Raw genomic sequence first — 16,810 nt, forward strand, 5'->3', positions numbered from 1 at the left:
ATTATTTGCTAGGCGGCAATCTACTCATTGCTATGGATGTTCTCAAGTCTGACAAGGAATCCGCGACACTGCTTGACAAGCCACTGGATCAAAAAGAAGCGGTTGGCTTAAGCCGATCCCTTGACGGGCAGGTTGGTCTCCAGCCGCCAAAAACCAATAATATTCATCCCTTGTACCAGCTTGCAAGAACACAGGTCCCTTCCCAACTAGACCTGGGCATGAACAGAACATACTCCTCATTTGGATCCGAAGGAAGCTTGCTGGAATCATCGAGACGAAGAAACGGTTCTTCATTTAGTTTCCAGTCCAACGACAGTTTTCGAAACAGTGTTTTATCGTCTCCCGAGAAACCAAGCTCCAGCACCATGAAAACCAGCTACGTTGTAATTAATGGATTTCCGTTTCCGCTGGAGATCGTGTTCCCCAAGAAGATCTCGCCGAAAGCTCGTCTGAAGGTGCTGAAAAAAGAAGAGGATAGCGTTTGCGTTTCCAGACCTGCTACGCAGCCGCTTCCTTCCAAGAAGTCGAGTCCTCTACTTCAAAGTAAAAGCAAGTCGCTTCTTGCTATTCCCGAGATCACTGTGGTGGACAAGAAGATGGACTCAGAGCTCGAACCGCAGCTGATCTTTGACGATTTCCGACATGGTCGGTACGAGCCGATGGCACAAACGGAGGCCTGTGACGACGATGACGACATTTCGTTATATTCCAGCATCAAGAGACTGTTGTACGACTCTTTGGAAGAGCTGGAAACAAAGCAGGTGCCTATAGCGTCGTCCTGTGTGAGCGAAGACCTTTCCGCGAAAGCAACGAGCTCGGCAAACAAGTCTGGGGCCAAACGCGAACCACTGTTCTACATTGCTGGCTACCAAGAGGCCGCCAGAATCATCAAGTCTTCCGATACCTTGCTAGAGGAGAAAGAAAACCAGGGCAACGTTCTGCCAGAGAAACTAAAGGTTATCAGCTGTTCCCCGTCATTGTTGGATGAACTGTGTCCTCAAGACAACGATCATCCGTCTCCGTCACTACAAATGCTGATGAGTCTAAATATGCTTGGCGATGATTTATTTATGCGTGATTGTCTGGTCTAGCGCAGCGGGGAACGAGTCAGCCCGCTATCGAAGGAGGCCTCGCTGATGGTTGTCAGTGGGGAGTTTGCGTTGCGAGTGAACCCGCGAAACTGGATCGGGTTAGAGAGCTCTGCCAAGTCGACACTGTCGTCGTACTCGTCGGTCACGTCCTCGCTGCCGCTGACGTCGACCGGCTGCTCCAGACTGTTGGACCGCGAAATGGGCTTGAAAAACGTGATTGTTTTGCTGCTGGTCTCGATCCGGTCGCCAGACGTGTCCGATGCAACGCTTGGATATGATGTAATGTTTGACTTTAATTGTTTGCGACGCTGCTTCCGCAGGTACGCCTGTGTTGTAGTGGACAGGCTTGCCAGCTGGGATTCCTGTTCCTCGTCGAACTCGTAGTCCTCGGGGATCTCGTTGACCTCGTCGAGCATCGAGCTGAACGGCTGCTCCTTGGCCGTCTCGTCGTTCGCGTACCACGAGTACCTGTGGTTCAGAAAGTCGAGCTCGTCGTCGTCGTCGCGCGACTGCAATTGGTGGTACTTGATGCTGTTGGACCTGAACCGCGTGACCAGCTCCTGGATATCTGAAGACGGTGGATCTGCTGCCACCAGCGGTGGGCTTATGGTGTCGGTTGTTTCCTGGTCCGACTGGAAATGGTACTCTCCATGAACAGTCAACGGCCGGTCGGCTTTCTCGTCCACATCAAAGTCCTGGTACTCGTCCTCGTCGTCGCTGGAGAACATTTTCCGGTTGAACAGGTCTTCCGTGTCGTCTTCCTCGTCGCCATCGTAGTAGTTCATGTCCTCCTGGAGGTCGTGCAACGACTCGTTGTCGTTGATGAACTCCTTGAACTCGTCCTGGTTATCTTTCAGCTGCGCACGCATCTCCTCGTACTTGAGCTGGTCGTACGACTTGTAGTACTTGAGCGAGGCGTTTCTGCCCTGGGCCTCGAACGAGAAGTGCGACGAGGACGAGCTGGTGTCTGAGTCCTGGTCCTGTTTGCGTTTGATCACCACAATGGAGAAATCTTCCACAGACTCCAGGCTTTCTTTGCTGCCGTCGATCTCGAGCCCGATCGGCTTTGTGGACTCCTCGAGCGACGCAGACGAGCTCTTTTTGTACACATCGTTGAGTTTCGACTTGGCAACCCGGTCGGTCTCTGGATCCGAGTCTGGCTCGGGTCTTTCAAAGCCATGCAGCAACGATTGCGGACTGCCGTTTGCGCTCCAGTCGTGGGTCTTTGTGCCGAAGATTGTAGGGCTTTTGAGCACGTCATTAAACTCAGCGTGGGTCGAGTTGTAAAGACTCAGGTTCGTGGGTTTTGTGCGAAACTTATCCTGGCCAGAGGGTCCCACGCTGGTGTTTGACATGCGATGCTTCAAAAAACTCTTGATTGGATTTTTCAGCTTGCGGCCTGGAGACGGCGGCGGCGAAACACTATCAGTGTCACCAAGTCTCGGTCGCGGCCCCAACGAAGAGTCCTTGTGCGATTTTATAAGAGACCGCATATTCTAAAAAGAGATCTGTTTAAATATTCAAATTAAAATGGGGACGGGGACGTGTGTGAGTTGAGTTAAATATTACTGCATACATTTTTAGTAACTAGTGATTTTATTATGTAGTACTTATTATGGATACTCGCCTCGCTCAAAACTATGCTTCGTTACTGCTTAGTGGCAACACCGTTGGCGCGTTCTGGTCTATTCTGCTTCTTCTCCAATGGATATTGAAACCCTCCAAGACTCAATCTCTCGTTTCTCTCGACGATCTGGTTCACCTTCTCGCTCAGGTTCAATGCAAGCTCCTGCAGCTTGGAGGCCTTTGGCTTGTTGCTCTCGACAAGCTCCAGGATGTTGGCCGGCTGGTTGTACAGAGCGGTGATCTCCTCATTCGAGATCATCTTCAAAACCGTGCTCTTGACAACTCTCTCCTCAAGCTGGAAAATGGTGGCCAGGTTCGAGATCGACAGTTTGGTAAAGAACGACTCGTTCGTGAACAAGTACGTTCTTAAGGCCTCGATCTGCAACTTCTCCTGCAACATGGCCTTGATCTTGTCGCTGTTGTTGAACAGGTCCCAGATCTTGATCGAGTTGATCAGCTTACTGGCCTTCTGCCAGTCAGACTTGAGCAGAGCCTTAGCAGCAAGCATGATGTAGTCTCTGGTGTACTCTGGAGGTCCGTCGAAAATCTGTCTCTCGTGGTACTCCAACACTCTCTTGAAAGACTTCGACACGGCAACTCTTCTCTTGGCAAAGTCTGGGTTCTGGGCCATCAATGGCACCTCCGTCAACATTGACGCAGTGTAGAATGCACATTCAAGCAACTCCAGGTTCACGTGCATGTGGAAAGGCAACAGTCTCTGTTTGTCGACCTGTGATTGTTGCAATTGGAATCTCTGCACTCCTTGTCCCAACAGTTCTTTCTGTCTTGGAGAGGTGGCAATCTCGTACAAAGACTGTTGGGCCTCTTGGATCAAACCACATCTGAAAGCACTCAGTCCAAGTTGCACCAGAGATCTATTGAAAAGAACCTGCAATTGAGGGTCGGCAGTATGGATGGTGGCCTGCAAGTGCGACAGCAGCAACATGTCACGGGCCTTGAAGTATTGATCGTTGAAAGCATAGTAGTAAATGTGGTAGAGAACGGCCTTCTTTCTGAACACAGAGTTTGGCTGTTCGTAGAGCACCAGACAGAGAGCGTCGATCAATCCGTTGGTATATTCGACTCCCTGTGGACCAGACTCGGTCAACTTGGAGTAGATAGGCGAGTCCAAAGACTCTTCCAACTTCTTCCACACAGTGTTCTCGCTGAAAATGATGAGCTTGGATGGCTTGAAGTAGATGTAGTCCAATCTCTTCAAGATCACTCTTGCCAATTGGTCGCCCTTTGGTGTGGCCAAGTCCTCTCTAGAAATGATCGACTCGTAGTAAACCTGTGCTCTCACCAAAAGAGTGTACACGGAAGACTCGTCTCTCAATCTGGAAACGTACTCTGTGGAGTGAGGGTCGATGGCCAACAAATGCGAGGTGAGCTCGTCAGCAAGTCTTTCAACTAACGATGCAATAGAACCAATCAACTGTCTGACACCATTGGCGTCGGCCTCTGGCTCGGTCTCAATATCGTCGACAGGAGCAGCGGTCTCGCTGACAATGTAGTTACGGTTCTTCTCCAAAACGTCCATCAATGCATTAATGTCTCTTAGAGCAAATCTCCATTGCTCAAGAGGCATAAACGCAGCCTTGGAGTACAGGTCGAATCTGATTGGAACCAGCAACAGGTAAACAGATATCAAATGGAATGGTTTCTTAGCCAACTGTGTGAGTTCTTCCAACTGACCGATTTGCTCGCTCAGATCCACATTTTTCTTACCTCTGGTTTCTATGATAGAACGCAAAATTGTGAATATTCCAGCACCCTCGGAGTCTTGAGCCGACTTGCTGGTTTCTGTTTGAACAGGTGTTTCTGGTTCCACGGAAGCTCCACTCTCATAAGCTTCAGGGTTCTTTCTGTATTGATCGATTTCGCTTTGATAGTCCTTAATGGCCTTTTTCACTCTCTGCTTAACAACGTTTAATGCTTTGGATTCAGAAGAGTTCAACTTCTTCTTGACGTCTTTATCTTGGAAGGAGGTAATGGCGTCCTCCAGAATTGCAAGCGACTTGATGTATAAACGCGGAACACGGATTTGGAATTGGCCGGACTTTTGAACGGATTTGCTTAACTTATCAAACTCACTGACGATCTTGATCCAGTCCTCAACCATGGAGTAGTTCTCAATTTGATCAACAAGGTTGGCAATCTCCTCCAAGTATTTCTCTTTGGCACTCTTGACAACCCTCTTTTCTTCTCCATCACTGTCTGAGTCACTGTCTCCTCCTCCGCTCTTAAAATCTTTCTTCAAGAAATACGAGGGACCTCTAACTTTACCAGCCTGGTAGTCGTCGTCGGAATCAGAATCCAAACCGGAGCCTGAGTCCCAATCCTCGTCACTTTCATCATCCTCTTCTTCTGGAGAACCTTCTTCGCTAGAAACGTCTCCAGCTTCGGATTCCGACGATGAAAGAAGCTCCTCACTCGAGGAGAGCAATTCCTCGTCCGACGAGTCCTCTGAATCGTATGTTGTCGTAAAAAACCTCGACATACTGTTGTTTAGTAGAATAGATCCTGCTATACTTGTTGCTGATTTTTTATGAAAAATTTTACAGGGGGTGCACGACCAGATTGATTTCTTAGTAGGGGAAGACTACACGTTTAACTTGTTGGTTATTTTGGGCCATGAGATTGGTTCGAACCTTTTTTAAATTCAAATATGGCTTTCTCGTAATCTTGTAAACCAGAGTCTGTAGTTATCAGAGTCAAATCGTAGCTCCAATCATACAATTCGCGGCCCCATGCTACCACATACTGGCTATTTTTTTCCTCGCTCTGCCAACCAAAATCACGCTTAGGTAAGCAACCCTTCCTCCAACTCTCGCTGGAAAAAACTAAAAGAACAACAAGACAAACAAAGCACGCATCACCCTTCCAATTGATTTAAACCCTTGGATTACTTTCCTCAATTGCACCAGTTTCTGCTTAGCTCCAAGCAACTGTTTATTTCAAGATGAAGATGCTCACTAAGGTAAGTGATCCGACTTGTTGACGTGTACTGTATACTAACATCTTCCAGTTTGAATCCAAGTCTTCACGGGCAAAGGGTATTGCTTTCCACCCAAAAAGACCTTGGATCTTGGTTGCTCTCCACTCCTCGACGATTCAGCTTTGGGATTACCGGATGGGAACCTTGATCGACAGGTTTGAAGAGCACGATGGTCCGGTCAGAGCTGTTGATTTCCATCCAACGCAACCGATTTTCGTGTCTGGTGGTGACGACTACACCATCAAGGTTTGGTCTTTGCAAACCAGGAAATGTCTGTTCACTTTGAACGGCCACTTGGACTACATCAGAACCGTGTTTTTCCACCATGATTTGCCATGGATCCTTTCGTGTTCGGACGATCAAACCATCAGAATCTGGAACTGGCAAAACCGCCAGGAAATCGCTTGCTTAACCGGTCATAACCACTATGTGATGTCTGCTCAGTTCCATCCTTCCCAAGATTTGATTGTCTCCTCATCTTTGGATCAGACCGTCAGAGTTTGGGATATCTCGGGATTGAGAAAGAAGCACTCGGCACCTCAAGGTGGCTTGCGCTCTTTCGACGACCAGTTTGCCAGAAACCAGGTTCCTCAACAGGATATTTTTGGTAACACAGATGCAGTCGTCAAATACGTCCTTGAAGGTCATGACAAAGGTGTCAACTGGGCCACGTTCCACCCAACACTGCCTTTAATCGTCTCCAGTGGTGACGACAGAGTCGTTAAACTCTGGAGAATGAGTGAAACTAGAGCTTGGGAAGTCGACAGCTGTAGAGGACACACCAACAACGTCCCTTGTGTGCTGTTCCACCCAACCGAAGACCTCATTATTTCTGTTGGTGAAGACAGAACTATAAGAACTTGGGATCTGAATAAGAGAACCCCTGTCAAGCAGTTCAAGAGAGAAAATGATAGATTCTGGCTTGTTATTGCCCACCCACACATGAACTTGTTTGCTGCATGTCATGACTCCGGTGTGATGGTCTTCAAGCTTGATAGAGAAAGACCAGCCAATACTCTTTTCCAAAACACTCTCTTCTTCATCAACAACGAAAGTCAAGTTCAGCAATACCAGTTTGACAAGCAGCAAGTGTCACTTCCAATGCTTTCTCTCAACAAAATCAGCAAGTCATGGACTAAAATCAGAAACATTTCTTACAACCCAGCAGAGCGTTCTTTGCTGGTCCAGGCTGGCGAAAATGAAAACGGCGTTTACGCTTACATGGATCTTCCAAAGGAGATCGTTGGTGCTTTAGAACCAAGCCCAAGAGGTGAAGGATCCGCCACGGCTTCATGTTTCATTGCCAGAAACAGATTCGTCACCTTCTCCAAGATCACACATAAATTAGAAGTTAGAGACCTCAGAAATGCTGTTACCAAGGTCATTGACTTGGATCCCGCTGTTAAGGATATCCTCTATGCAGGACCTGGTACCGTCTTGTTGATGAAACCTAATGAGGTGGTTCATTACGACGTTCAACAAAAGAAAGAGTTGGCAAAGATTCAAATAAGCAACGCCAAATATGCTGTTTGGTCTGCAGACACCCAGTATGTCGCTCTCCTGTCTAAGCATACCATTGTCATTGCAAACAAGAAACTCGAAACATTGATGTCTATGCACGAGACCATCAGAGTGAAGAGCGCTGCATGGGACGATTCCGGTGTTTTGATCTACTCCACTTTGAACCACATCAAGTATGCCCTTTTGAACGGCGACAACGGAACAATCAAGACCTTGGAGAACACCCTTTATGTCATTAAGGTGTCTGGTAGACAGTGTTACTGTCTGAACAGAAAGAGTGAAGTTGAAGTCGTGCCAATTGACCCAACTGAGTACAGATTCAAGAAGGCTTTGGTCAACAAGAACTTCAACGAGGTTCTTAGAATCATCAAGACATCCAACCTTGTTGGTCAAAATATCATTGGCTACTTGCAGAAACAGGGGTACCCTGAAATTGCTTTGCAGTTCGTTGAGGATCCAGAGACCAGATTTGAGTTGGCAATCGAATGCAACAACTTGGACATCGCTCTTGAAGAGGCGAAGAAGTTGAACAATGCCGTGATTTGGGAAAAGCTCGGTAAGGAGGCAATTCTGCAAGGTAACGTTCCTGTTGTTGAGCTTGTCTATCAACAGCTCAAGAAATTGGAGAAATTGTCTTTCATCTACCTTGTTTCCGGTGAAACTGACAAATTGTCCAAGATGGAGCAGATCGCCGAAAACAGAGGCGACTTCTCTTCTTTGTTCCAGAACACTCTTTACTTGAATTCCATTGAAAAGAGAATCAACACTTTCATTGAAACCGGTCTCACACCTCTTGCATATGCCCTTGCGAAGACCAACGGTCTAGACGATATTGCCGAGTCTATCTTGTCTGAATCTGGATTGACCGAAGCAGACATCCAAATGCCAGAATTTGGTCAACAGAGCGCTGTTGAGCAACCAAAGACCATTTCCAACACCCCATGGCCTTTGGAGAAAGCTTCGTTGTCGTTCTTCGAGGAGGCGCTTCTTGGGAACTTTGAGGGTCTATCTCTCGAAAGTGAGCCACAGGCGCAACCTAAGAGCGCTGACAAATTTGCATCCAACCTTGAAGACGAGAATCTGTTTGAAGATGCCGAGCCATTGGAGGAAGATGAAGGTTGGGACCTTGGCGATGAAGACCTTGAAGTCGAAGTCGATGAGGAGGCTGAGGATGAAGAGTTTGAAGAGGTTGGCGCGCTATCTGGAGAGTTGGGTCTTTGGGTCAGAAACTCCAGATGTGCTGCCGGATACATTGCTGCAGGAGCGTTTGAGCCTGCTGCTCAGATGCTGAACAAGCAGCTCGGTATTGCCAACTTTGAGCCTTTGAGAAAGAGATTCTTGGAGGTGTACCAGGCCAACAAGGTTTCTTTCCCAGCGATTGACGGTCTTCCATCCCTCAAGACTTATGTGCGGGCTGATCCTGAGGAAGAGAGCAGCTCCAAGGCACTGCCATTTGTGCCAGGATTCGACAAGCTTGAAACCGGACTGCACGAAGGATTCAAGCTGTTTAAGGCCAACAAGCTTGAGGAGGCCATTGTTGTTTTCAGAGAGCTGATCTACGTTGTTGCCACGTTGGTGGTGTACGACAAGGACGATGAGGAGAAGTGCAAGGAAATCTTGAGTGTGTGCAAGGAGTACATTTTGGGTCTTTCAATCGAGCTGGCCAGAAGAGCGTTGCCTCAGGACGATGCGAAGCGCAACTTGGAGCTTGCTGCTTACTTCACTAAGGCCCAGCTGCAGCCTGCACACAGAGTGAACGCTCTGCAGGTTGCCATGACACAGTCGTTCAAGTACAAGAACTATGCTCTGGCTTCTTACTTTGCCGGTGAGTTCTTGTCTGTTGTTTCGTCTGGACCTCGTGCTGACCAGGCCACCAAGATCAAGGCCAAGTCCGACTCGATTTCCACAGATGCTGTTGAGGTGGACTTTGATCCATATGCCGACTTTGAGGTGTGCAGTGGTACGTTTACGCCGATATATAAAGGTTCTCCTTCGGTGACGGAGGCCCTGACTGGTGCGCGGTACCATGCTAGTGAGAAGGGAAAGATTTGTTCCATCACCAAGGTGACTATTATTGGGGCTCCTGCTTCCGGTCTGCGTATTTTGGCTTGATGTATTAATTTCGTACAATGAATTTTGTCATATATCGTTACATATCGTTACATATCGTTATGTTTGCGTTTTTTGGTGTGAAGAGCGTACCAATTTTCGAACTTTTCCACAAACAGCGACGGTTTCCCTATGACTGCGGTGGGGAGTGCTGTTTTCACTTTAGCGATGATCCGTTTGTGAGCCTTGTCTGCTGATTCGATGTTATCGATGTCTGAGAGCAAACTTTTGTAGAATGGTAGCAGGTTTGCCAATGCCTCTAATTCCAACGCGGAAACGGTTTCTTTTTGCATCACGAACCAGCCAATGAGCCAGATCACCTTGATGAAGTTTGGGAACTTGAATCTGTCCGGGACTTTGGTGTTGATTTCGATCTTGTAGATTTCCAAATGGTTTTTCAGACTGAGCAGGTTGAGGAAGTTGCCGCCAATAATCACCGAGTCGCATGGAGTGTACACTGAATGGATCCAGCCAGAGGGCAGGATCAGCAGGTCGCCTGCGTCGATGTTGATCTTGATGCCGTTGTTCATGTACGCCGGGTCTAGTTTGTCTCTGGTACGCAACGGTTGCACCAGGTCGCCAAACCACACAGAGTTCTGATCGTCGGACAAACACCATTTTTCGTACGCAGCAAGATTGCGCTTGGTTGGCGGGAACATGAGAAACTGCTTCTTACCCTGTAGAATGGTGTAGTACACGGAGGTTCCGCCAAAGTCGATGTGGAAATCGGTGAACGAGTCTTTCACCGACATGAGAATATATTTGCTGACTTTGGGCCGTTCGATGTCGTGCTGGGCCAGCTGGTCCTTGCAATCGTGGAAGATCTTGTTGACAACGTCGATGTCGCGCACACACTTGGGCAGCTCGATCTGCGCGTCCAGCGGCGACTGTGACACCTCCAGACTGATCACGTTGCGGATTCGGTCGCGATCCTGGGAGCTGAGGTTGAAGTAGTCTCTCCACTTCTGGAGCGTCCAGTTCGGTGAGTTATTCTGCGTCAGCACGTCCATCACAGGCACCTCCTTGTCAAGACCGACCTGCTCAGCGATCTGGTCCACGCTCAGCTTGGGGAACCGGAAACTCAGGTCGTAGCAGCTCTTTGCGTTGGTCACAGTGGGATTGCACGCGGGGATCAGGATCGGCCGTTTCATCTGCGTGCGGAAAATGATGTCCTTGATGGTGGCGTCCGTTATGCGGCCATTGGAGTCGCCGTCAACCTCGGGCCGCACAATGTATATCAGCTTATCCAAGGGCCTATCGTTATCGAAGCTCTTGAACCGGTCAATATGCGGGTGTTTATCGATTTCGCGCAGCTGCTGGCCCTCGTTGAACGCGATGTAGTCGATCTTGCGCTTGGCACGGCCGGACTTGCGGCGCAGCACCGAGTCGCCGTGTTTGGCTGCGCAGTCGGTGCAGTGGTACTCGGCAATCAGCTCGAGCTCGTGTCTTTTCAATCCCACGCACAAGGCGTGGAACCAGCGTGCACACACCTCGCAGCCTATCCACACGGGCTGCGGTGCGAGGCCCGCGTCGGTATCGTCGGCACAATGGCAAACGGAGCAGGTGTCGTTGTTGATGTTCTGAACCGTCATCTAGTGAGCCGGGTAAAATAATATTTCAAGGCAGAGCCGAAAAAAATTGAAAAATCCAATAAAATTCAACTCAACACCATGCTTTCTTTACGTCGGGGATTTGCGTCTTGCGTGGCCCGGTGCCAGAACAAGGCCGCGCGGTCGCCAAAGAACATTCAAGCACAATACGAGGCCAAAAGACAGGAGGTGATCAACCCAAGATTCATTAACGGGTTCGAGAGCCAGACTACTTACGACCCGTTCGACTTCTCGATGGCCAAACTCAAGTTCGCCGCTAAACAGGAAACAGAGCTCAGAAAAACAAGACTGACAAAGTCGCTGCTCAACGCCAAAGAGGTCAACCCTCTGGACTTCTATCTGTTCCCAAAATTGCTGTCGCAGAACCTGTTTCCCGTCGGAACCATCAAACACAGATCCGTGACACAGCTGAAGCCAAAGAAACAGGTCTTGATGACCAGAGCCGTCAAACGTGCTGTCAACGCTGGGTTCCTTGGTACAATGTCGCGGGACGTGGTGTACAGCCCAAGAAGAGGTGAAACACTATAGATTCGTGTATCTTCGTGTATATATATACTTTAAACAAGTTTCTTCGCATCTACTCCAATCCACTTGAGGTACACCGTGGTGCCGAACCCGTGCACCGTCTTGAGCTGGATATCGCCGTGGAACAGTCGGTTGTACGTCAAACTCAACGGCAACCCATATCCCATACCGGCAATGATGTTGGCCTGGTTGCCGCCCGTGTGGTTCAAAGTCTTGTACGAGTCTCCGTCCACAGACTCGGAGTCAAAAGTGGTGAACGAGTAGTCAAACAGCTTCTTTTCCACTTCGGGGTCGATCCCCAGTCCCTGGTCGCTGATGCGGATCTCTAAATGGTAGAACTGCGGACCTTCCTTGGTCACGTCCGGCTTGTTCACCACAATCAACGTCTCTATAGGAACCCTGACCTCGTTCTCAATATGTGCTCTTGTGGAGTTCTTCAAAATCTCGTTCAAGACGTACTCTATGTGCGCAGAAATGTACGGGAACCGCAGAACAGGATGGCCCTGCGCAGTCTCGAAGTTCTCAATGTTGTACTCGGTGGCACTCTCGTCGCTGTTGATGGTGACCGTACGCACGTCCATCCTGATTTTCTCGTCGTATTTCAACGACGCCATATCGTTGACAAACCCAAACGAGCGCTCCAGAATCTCCAAAACGTTCAGGTTCGGCTCAATTATACCGATGTGGTCGAGCCCTTCAAACTCGCCCCCAACGTTCTTGAGCTGCTCAGAAAGCTGTATATGATGGTTTGCCAGCAACCTCATCAGAATTCTCTCCTGCAAATGCTCGTTCAAGAATGTTGTGTCGTTGATCATCGTCAGTCCAGAGATTTCCTCAAACCCCTCGCTCAAAATCGACAAATTGTCTGTGTGGATGTCTATAGTTTGCTTCAGAACCTCAAGAAACTTGTCGTTCTGGTCCAGATTCTGGATCTTGAAATTCAGCTCGTCATCCGCAATCTCACACTCTGGATCGCACTCGGCGACGAAATCCAACAGAACTTTCAACGTTTCCAGATACGAGTTGTATATCTCGGCAATCTTGGGGTTCAACACCACAATGTACGGCAATTTCATAAACTCGGATAGTCTCTTGGTCACCAAGACAAACATGTCGCTCAACGTATCGTTAGCGTTCTCTATCAACATCAACGGCTTGTCTTTATGTGAAGCAACAAAGCTGAACCGAAGCAGATCGTCCAAAGAAACCGTTGGCAGAGGTCTGGAGGCCTCCTTCTTGATAAACCGTTCAAGAGCCGTTCTTAATTGATGCTGGTTTTGAAGATTGCTATCAGGCTTCTCGTGTATGAAATGTCTCGAGTTGAAGCGAACAAGCGGTCTTTTGGGGAGAATCCATCGCTTTCTGCAATTTCGTAGGAAAAGAGACATGTTGGACGAGACAAACAGTTAAGAATTAAAACTTTTTCCCCACAAATATATTTTGTCACTATTTATTTCCAACCTTGGCACGACTCAACAACAATTCGGACCCGTTGCGTTGGTTGTATCTGCGTGGAGGCGGCGGAGGCGGCTTGCGACGACGCACCCCTTTCGAGTCCAACGACGAGCTGGACGAGTTGCTGCGAGTACGGTCGAAAGGCAGCGGAGTAGGCGAGTCTGGCGATTCCAACTCGCTCATAATCGACGACTGAGACGAGTCATGGCGGATCAGCGTCTGCGGAAACGATGGCTTCAAGGCTATTGGACTTGGTGTCGGCTCCACAAAGAAGTCCAGCAGCAAACATCGCTCGGCCAGGCGTCTGGTGGTTTCTGTGGTCTGCTCTGCTGCCGTCAAATATTTAAGAACTTCGTACAAACTTTCTCTTTTGTACCTTCCGTCCTTGATGCTAGAAAAAAGTAGCATTGGATATAACACTCTCAGATAAGTGTTGATCAATGCTTCTTCGTTGACAATGGATAAATTAAACAATTCTCGAATCATAATGTCTATAATCAGCCTGAGGTCGTTGACATACAAGTTGCTGCACGTATTGGAGGTGGTGAACACCAAGTAGAACACTTTCAGAATGAGGATCCGAATCACAGGGTCCTCCTCTCTGTTAAAGTTGAGGATAAGCACTTCGTTGAAGTTTTGGAAATGCTGGCTATTCTCGGTCATTTTCACAAAAAACCGGTTCTCCATCTGATGGGTTGGGTTTTCTGCAATGTACGAGAAATGAGCCACCATGAACTGTTCGTTGAGCACCAACAGAAGCTTGAATTTCAGAAAGTTGAGGATGTCGTCGTCTTTGGGCGCAACTTTCAGGCTGTGAAACAGATATTCAAGCAGCTGCGTACTGATATGAGCCAGCTCGGAGGTGTCAAACTCGTAGTTCTTGCACAGCTCAAACGAAAGCTCCAGATACGTAGAGTAGTTGAACACGTAAGGGTCCTTGTCGTGGGTGTTGCGGGATATTCGGGCGTAGTTCGACAAAACATCGGCCAGAGTCTCAAACCCATGGAACTCTTTTAAAATGTCCAGCACTTTCTGTTTCTCGGACTGGTAGTTCACTATAAGGATCCAGCCAATGATCTTGATGAGTTTTTCGTTTGTCATGATGGACATGTTGATTTGATCTTGAACATCAGAGTCCAAATGATCAATTTCTAGCTCCAAATTGAACTTGTTGCGATCCACGCCATAGGTCAATAGGGAAAGCATTTTGCGTATACAAAACTGCAGATTCAGCTGGTAATCATCCAGATTGACCACAAAGTCTGAAATCTCATGGTAGAACTGATCTTCTTTGTCGGGAGTGGTGAGTTGTTCGCAGTGCTCGCAAACCAATGTGATGTAATTCACAAGCAACATATTTATTCTGTCCTCTGAACAACGATGCTCACTCTCACTACCTTCGTGATAAAACAGATCATTTGCTATATCCCAAAACTTGTCCAGAGTTATGTTTTCCTCACGCATCAGCTCGACATTGGTCATTTTTCAGACCCGCCGTGTTTATAAAATAGTGGTATTATTTCTATTCCCCGATATCTATTTGGCAGCCCCTAGGAATTAATATTGTCTTTAATTAAAATGTATGGCTTATCTGAGGTAAGTTGGGGAGATTACGATTATTTTTGCTAACTTGAAAGGTCTACGAAAGTGAACATGACGCAGAAAAGGCTACAATCAAAGCAGACTACACAAGGGCAATTGGCTGTCATGAGTCGTCAATTGCTTTGTTGCAAGATATTATCGATAAAATAAATGAGGAATCGTTGATCAACCATTTCAACACCATCAATTCGCTTAAAACATTGAAATTGCAGATCGAAAAACGAATAGATCAGCTCAGATTGGTACAGAAATCAAAAGAATCAAAGCAATTGCGCGACCAAACCCCAATCATCAAGGAAAGTTCAGCCATTTCTGTTACCGATACCACTTTAACAGACCAAATCAGACTACTGATGGCAAAAGACCTCAATTACGATATGGAAACAAATAAAGTCAAATTCATAGACCAGGAAAAGATCAACCAGCTCGAGCATGAACTCCAATTGCTCAACTTCAAAGAGAAATCCTCAAAGCAACAAACTCTCGAAGAAGCAAAACTTAAAACAGATACACTCACGGACCTGAACCTGGTTTATTACAGTGAACTGATGGCAAGTCATGAATTCATCAAAGACCTACTTAAACTGCTCGGAACAGGACCCCAACAGAATGATATCGACCAGTACCAGGAACTGAAAACAACCATAGATGATCTACAACAAAAATTGGCTACTCAGGAAAGAGACCGCATTCTCTTGGAAAACCAAATCATTAAACTCAAGGAACGCTGGAATAACCTGGTCGAAAGCGCGCGTAAAAGAAAGGGACAAGAAACCCATCAACGTGAAGCATAATCTATTTCGCATTATTTATTTCACTTTAGCAGCATACATCATTTCCTCCTTGTTGATAAGATGCTCAATGGTCTCGATGCTGCCAAGAAGCTGATCAATGTTGGAACTCCACTCATTCAAATACTCGTTCTCATTCTTCACCTTAATGAAACTGACAACTTTCGAGGGTCTGTTGATCTTTGCGTAAATCACTCCGTTACTCACAAGCTCGATTATGTTTAGCTCGACATCCTTCTGTTCCAGTTGTAGCAACTCACAAAGTCTTCCTAATCTGATCGAGGAATAGTATTTAGAAACAACCCGCAAGTTGTGCTCTATCACACGTTTTTGCAGGTCTTTGTAATGAAGCTTGCCCTTTTCGGTGGACTGGTCAAACAGCTCATTTTCAAACAAGTGTTCACTGAATTGACCTTCAAATTGCTTCCAGTCAATCAGCTCCTCGGTGGTGAACAGCTGAACAATTTCTTTCTCGGCAGGCAACTTGTCAACATTCTTGTCAATCTTCACTCTAGAGATCAAGTCGTTTTGCAAATTGGAGTATGGCGAGAGAACGCTGTTGTACACAATCTGCTTCAATGCCTTCAAAGACTCTACCTTGTCTCCCTTAATCTTAGGTATGTCATAAATTGCCAAGTGGTATTTGACCAAGTCAATATAGTTGTCTTCACTCAAAGCAATATCGATCATAAGTCTGTAATACTCCAGTTTTTGGTCGGCGAATTTCTCTAGTGATCTCACCAAAATCTTTCTTGACAACACCTTCGACAACTGGAAATCACCTCTTTTGTTACTCAATGTCATCTGTCTCAAAATGAACTCTATCTTCTCGCTGAGTTCCATCGAACCGTACGTTTCAACTTGTAATTCGCACAAAACATCACAAGCCTTGTCCAGATCGTTCTTCTTGTCCAACAAGATATCACTGTATATTCTTGTCACTCTGGCTCTTTCAATCTCCACAAAGATCTTGTTTTCTGTCACTGTCCTGATGGTTTCTATGGTTGCAATCTTTGTATCCAGATCCTCGATTTCGTCGAGATGGGAAATTGCCTGCTGAATCATCACTCTGACGGAGTCTTTAAGTTGTCCTTGTTTTTTGGAGAGAAGCAGAATCTGCTCGTCGAGAAGAGACCAGTCTTTCTTCGAGGCCAACAGGTCAACCAAATTGACCATGATTCTTTTGCAAGAAGCCAAATCAGAAGCCTGTCTTGTTTGTTTCTCCAAAAGCAATAACTTATCGACAGCAGACTTGTAGTCTGACTTTGACAATTGCTCAATTTGAGGCAACTGCTCGTCCAAAGTCTCTGTGAAATCCTTCTCTGCTTTTAATGGGGCTTCCCTGGACATGTTTGAAGATATACACAAGGTTTGAATTCTTTTGCCACTATATAATTCTCAATAAAATCTGGTTTCGAGCCCGGAAAACTTACATATCTTGACGAAGGACTAAGTGACTGTAGCATAGCAGCAGGCGGTGAA

The 16,810-nt window shown here is 47.1% G+C and overlaps 15 protein-coding genes across 15 annotated transcripts; 6 read left to right on the forward strand and 9 right to left on the reverse strand.

The window, feature by feature from the left end:
• Positions 1–32: 32 nt before the first annotated feature.
• OGAPHI_002246 (uncharacterized protein) lies at positions 33–1,091 on the forward strand (the record flags this gene model as incomplete). The annotated part of the gene is made up of 1 exon (XM_046203095.1): positions 33–1,091. The coding sequence occupies one exon, from the start codon at positions 33–35 to the stop codon at positions 1,089–1,091; it is 1,059 nt and encodes a 352-aa protein (XP_046062906.1).
• On the reverse strand, positions 1,088–2,584 carry OGAPHI_002247 (uncharacterized protein; the record flags this gene model as incomplete). Its single annotated transcript, XM_046203096.1, has 1 exon — positions 1,088–2,584. The coding sequence occupies one exon, from the start codon at positions 2,582–2,584 to the stop codon at positions 1,088–1,090; it is 1,497 nt and encodes a 498-aa protein (XP_046062907.1).
• On the forward strand, positions 1,137–2,378 carry OGAPHI_002248 (uncharacterized protein; the record flags this gene model as incomplete). Its single annotated transcript, XM_046203098.1, has 3 exons — positions 1,137–1,370; positions 1,476–1,706; positions 1,995–2,378. 3 exons carry the CDS (start codon positions 1,137–1,139, stop codon positions 2,376–2,378), a joined length of 849 nt encoding a protein of 282 aa, XP_046062908.1.
• Positions 2,585–2,739: 155 nt separating the features above from the next.
• On the reverse strand, positions 2,740–5,217 carry OGAPHI_002249 (uncharacterized protein; the record flags this gene model as incomplete). Its single annotated transcript, XM_046203099.1, has 1 exon — positions 2,740–5,217. One exon carries the CDS (start codon positions 5,215–5,217, stop codon positions 2,740–2,742), a length of 2,478 nt encoding a protein of 825 aa, XP_046062909.1.
• Positions 2,927–5,269, forward strand: OGAPHI_002250 (uncharacterized protein; the record flags this gene model as incomplete). Its single annotated transcript, XM_046203100.1, has 3 exons — positions 2,927–3,049; positions 3,493–3,999; positions 5,015–5,269. 3 exons carry the CDS (start codon positions 2,927–2,929, stop codon positions 5,267–5,269), a joined length of 885 nt encoding a protein of 294 aa, XP_046062910.1.
• A 410-nt stretch (positions 5,270–5,679) lies between these two features.
• On the forward strand, positions 5,680–11,483 carry OGAPHI_002251 (uncharacterized protein; the record flags this gene model as incomplete). The annotated part of the gene is made up of 5 exons (XM_046203101.1): positions 5,680–5,697; positions 5,773–9,334; positions 9,676–9,797; positions 10,347–10,949; positions 11,064–11,483. The coding sequence occupies 5 exons, from the start codon at positions 5,680–5,682 to the stop codon at positions 11,481–11,483; spliced, it is 4,725 nt and encodes a 1,574-aa protein (XP_046062911.1).
• On the reverse strand, positions 5,761–6,042 carry OGAPHI_002252 (uncharacterized protein; the record flags this gene model as incomplete). Its single annotated transcript, XM_046203102.1, has 1 exon — positions 5,761–6,042. One exon carries the CDS (start codon positions 6,040–6,042, stop codon positions 5,761–5,763), a length of 282 nt encoding a protein of 93 aa, XP_046062912.1.
• Positions 6,406–6,681, reverse strand: OGAPHI_002253 (uncharacterized protein; the record flags this gene model as incomplete). Its single annotated transcript, XM_046203103.1, has 1 exon — positions 6,406–6,681. One exon carries the CDS (start codon positions 6,679–6,681, stop codon positions 6,406–6,408), a length of 276 nt encoding a protein of 91 aa, XP_046062913.1.
• Positions 7,060–8,489, reverse strand: OGAPHI_002254 (uncharacterized protein; the record flags this gene model as incomplete). Its single annotated transcript, XM_046203104.1, has 2 exons — positions 7,060–8,040; positions 8,163–8,489. 2 exons carry the CDS (start codon positions 8,487–8,489, stop codon positions 7,060–7,062), a joined length of 1,308 nt encoding a protein of 435 aa, XP_046062914.1.
• On the reverse strand, positions 9,396–10,937 carry OGAPHI_002255 (uncharacterized protein; the record flags this gene model as incomplete). Its single annotated transcript, XM_046203105.1, has 1 exon — positions 9,396–10,937. The coding sequence occupies one exon, from the start codon at positions 10,935–10,937 to the stop codon at positions 9,396–9,398; it is 1,542 nt and encodes a 513-aa protein (XP_046062915.1).
• A 29-nt stretch (positions 11,484–11,512) lies between the features above and the next one.
• OGAPHI_002256 (uncharacterized protein) lies at positions 11,513–12,868 on the reverse strand (the record flags this gene model as incomplete). The annotated part of the gene is made up of 1 exon (XM_046203106.1): positions 11,513–12,868. The coding sequence occupies one exon, from the start codon at positions 12,866–12,868 to the stop codon at positions 11,513–11,515; it is 1,356 nt and encodes a 451-aa protein (XP_046062916.1).
• Positions 12,354–12,749, forward strand: OGAPHI_002257 (uncharacterized protein; the record flags this gene model as incomplete). Its single annotated transcript, XM_046203107.1, has 1 exon — positions 12,354–12,749. The coding sequence occupies one exon, from the start codon at positions 12,354–12,356 to the stop codon at positions 12,747–12,749; it is 396 nt and encodes a 131-aa protein (XP_046062917.1).
• A 58-nt stretch (positions 12,869–12,926) lies between the features above and the next one.
• On the reverse strand, positions 12,927–14,417 carry OGAPHI_002258 (uncharacterized protein; the record flags this gene model as incomplete). Its single annotated transcript, XM_046203109.1, has 1 exon — positions 12,927–14,417. The coding sequence occupies one exon, from the start codon at positions 14,415–14,417 to the stop codon at positions 12,927–12,929; it is 1,491 nt and encodes a 496-aa protein (XP_046062918.1).
• A 96-nt stretch (positions 14,418–14,513) lies between these two features.
• OGAPHI_002259 (uncharacterized protein) lies at positions 14,514–16,060 on the forward strand (the record flags this gene model as incomplete). The annotated part of the gene is made up of 3 exons (XM_046203110.1): positions 14,514–14,531; positions 14,603–15,290; positions 15,618–16,060. 3 exons carry the CDS (start codon positions 14,514–14,516, stop codon positions 16,058–16,060), a joined length of 1,149 nt encoding a protein of 382 aa, XP_046062919.1.
• Positions 15,347–16,678, reverse strand: OGAPHI_002260 (uncharacterized protein; the record flags this gene model as incomplete). The annotated part of the gene is made up of 1 exon (XM_046203111.1): positions 15,347–16,678. The coding sequence occupies one exon, from the start codon at positions 16,676–16,678 to the stop codon at positions 15,347–15,349; it is 1,332 nt and encodes a 443-aa protein (XP_046062920.1).
• Between the last annotated feature and the right edge of the window lie 132 nt (positions 16,679–16,810).

The sequence above is a fragment of the Ogataea philodendri genome, assembly GCF_020536065.1.
Source record: "Ogataea philodendri strain CBS6075 chromosome Unknown scaffold1, whole genome shotgun sequence".
Taxonomy (NCBI): Eukaryota; Fungi; Ascomycota; class Pichiomycetes; order Pichiales; family Pichiaceae; genus Ogataea; species Ogataea philodendri.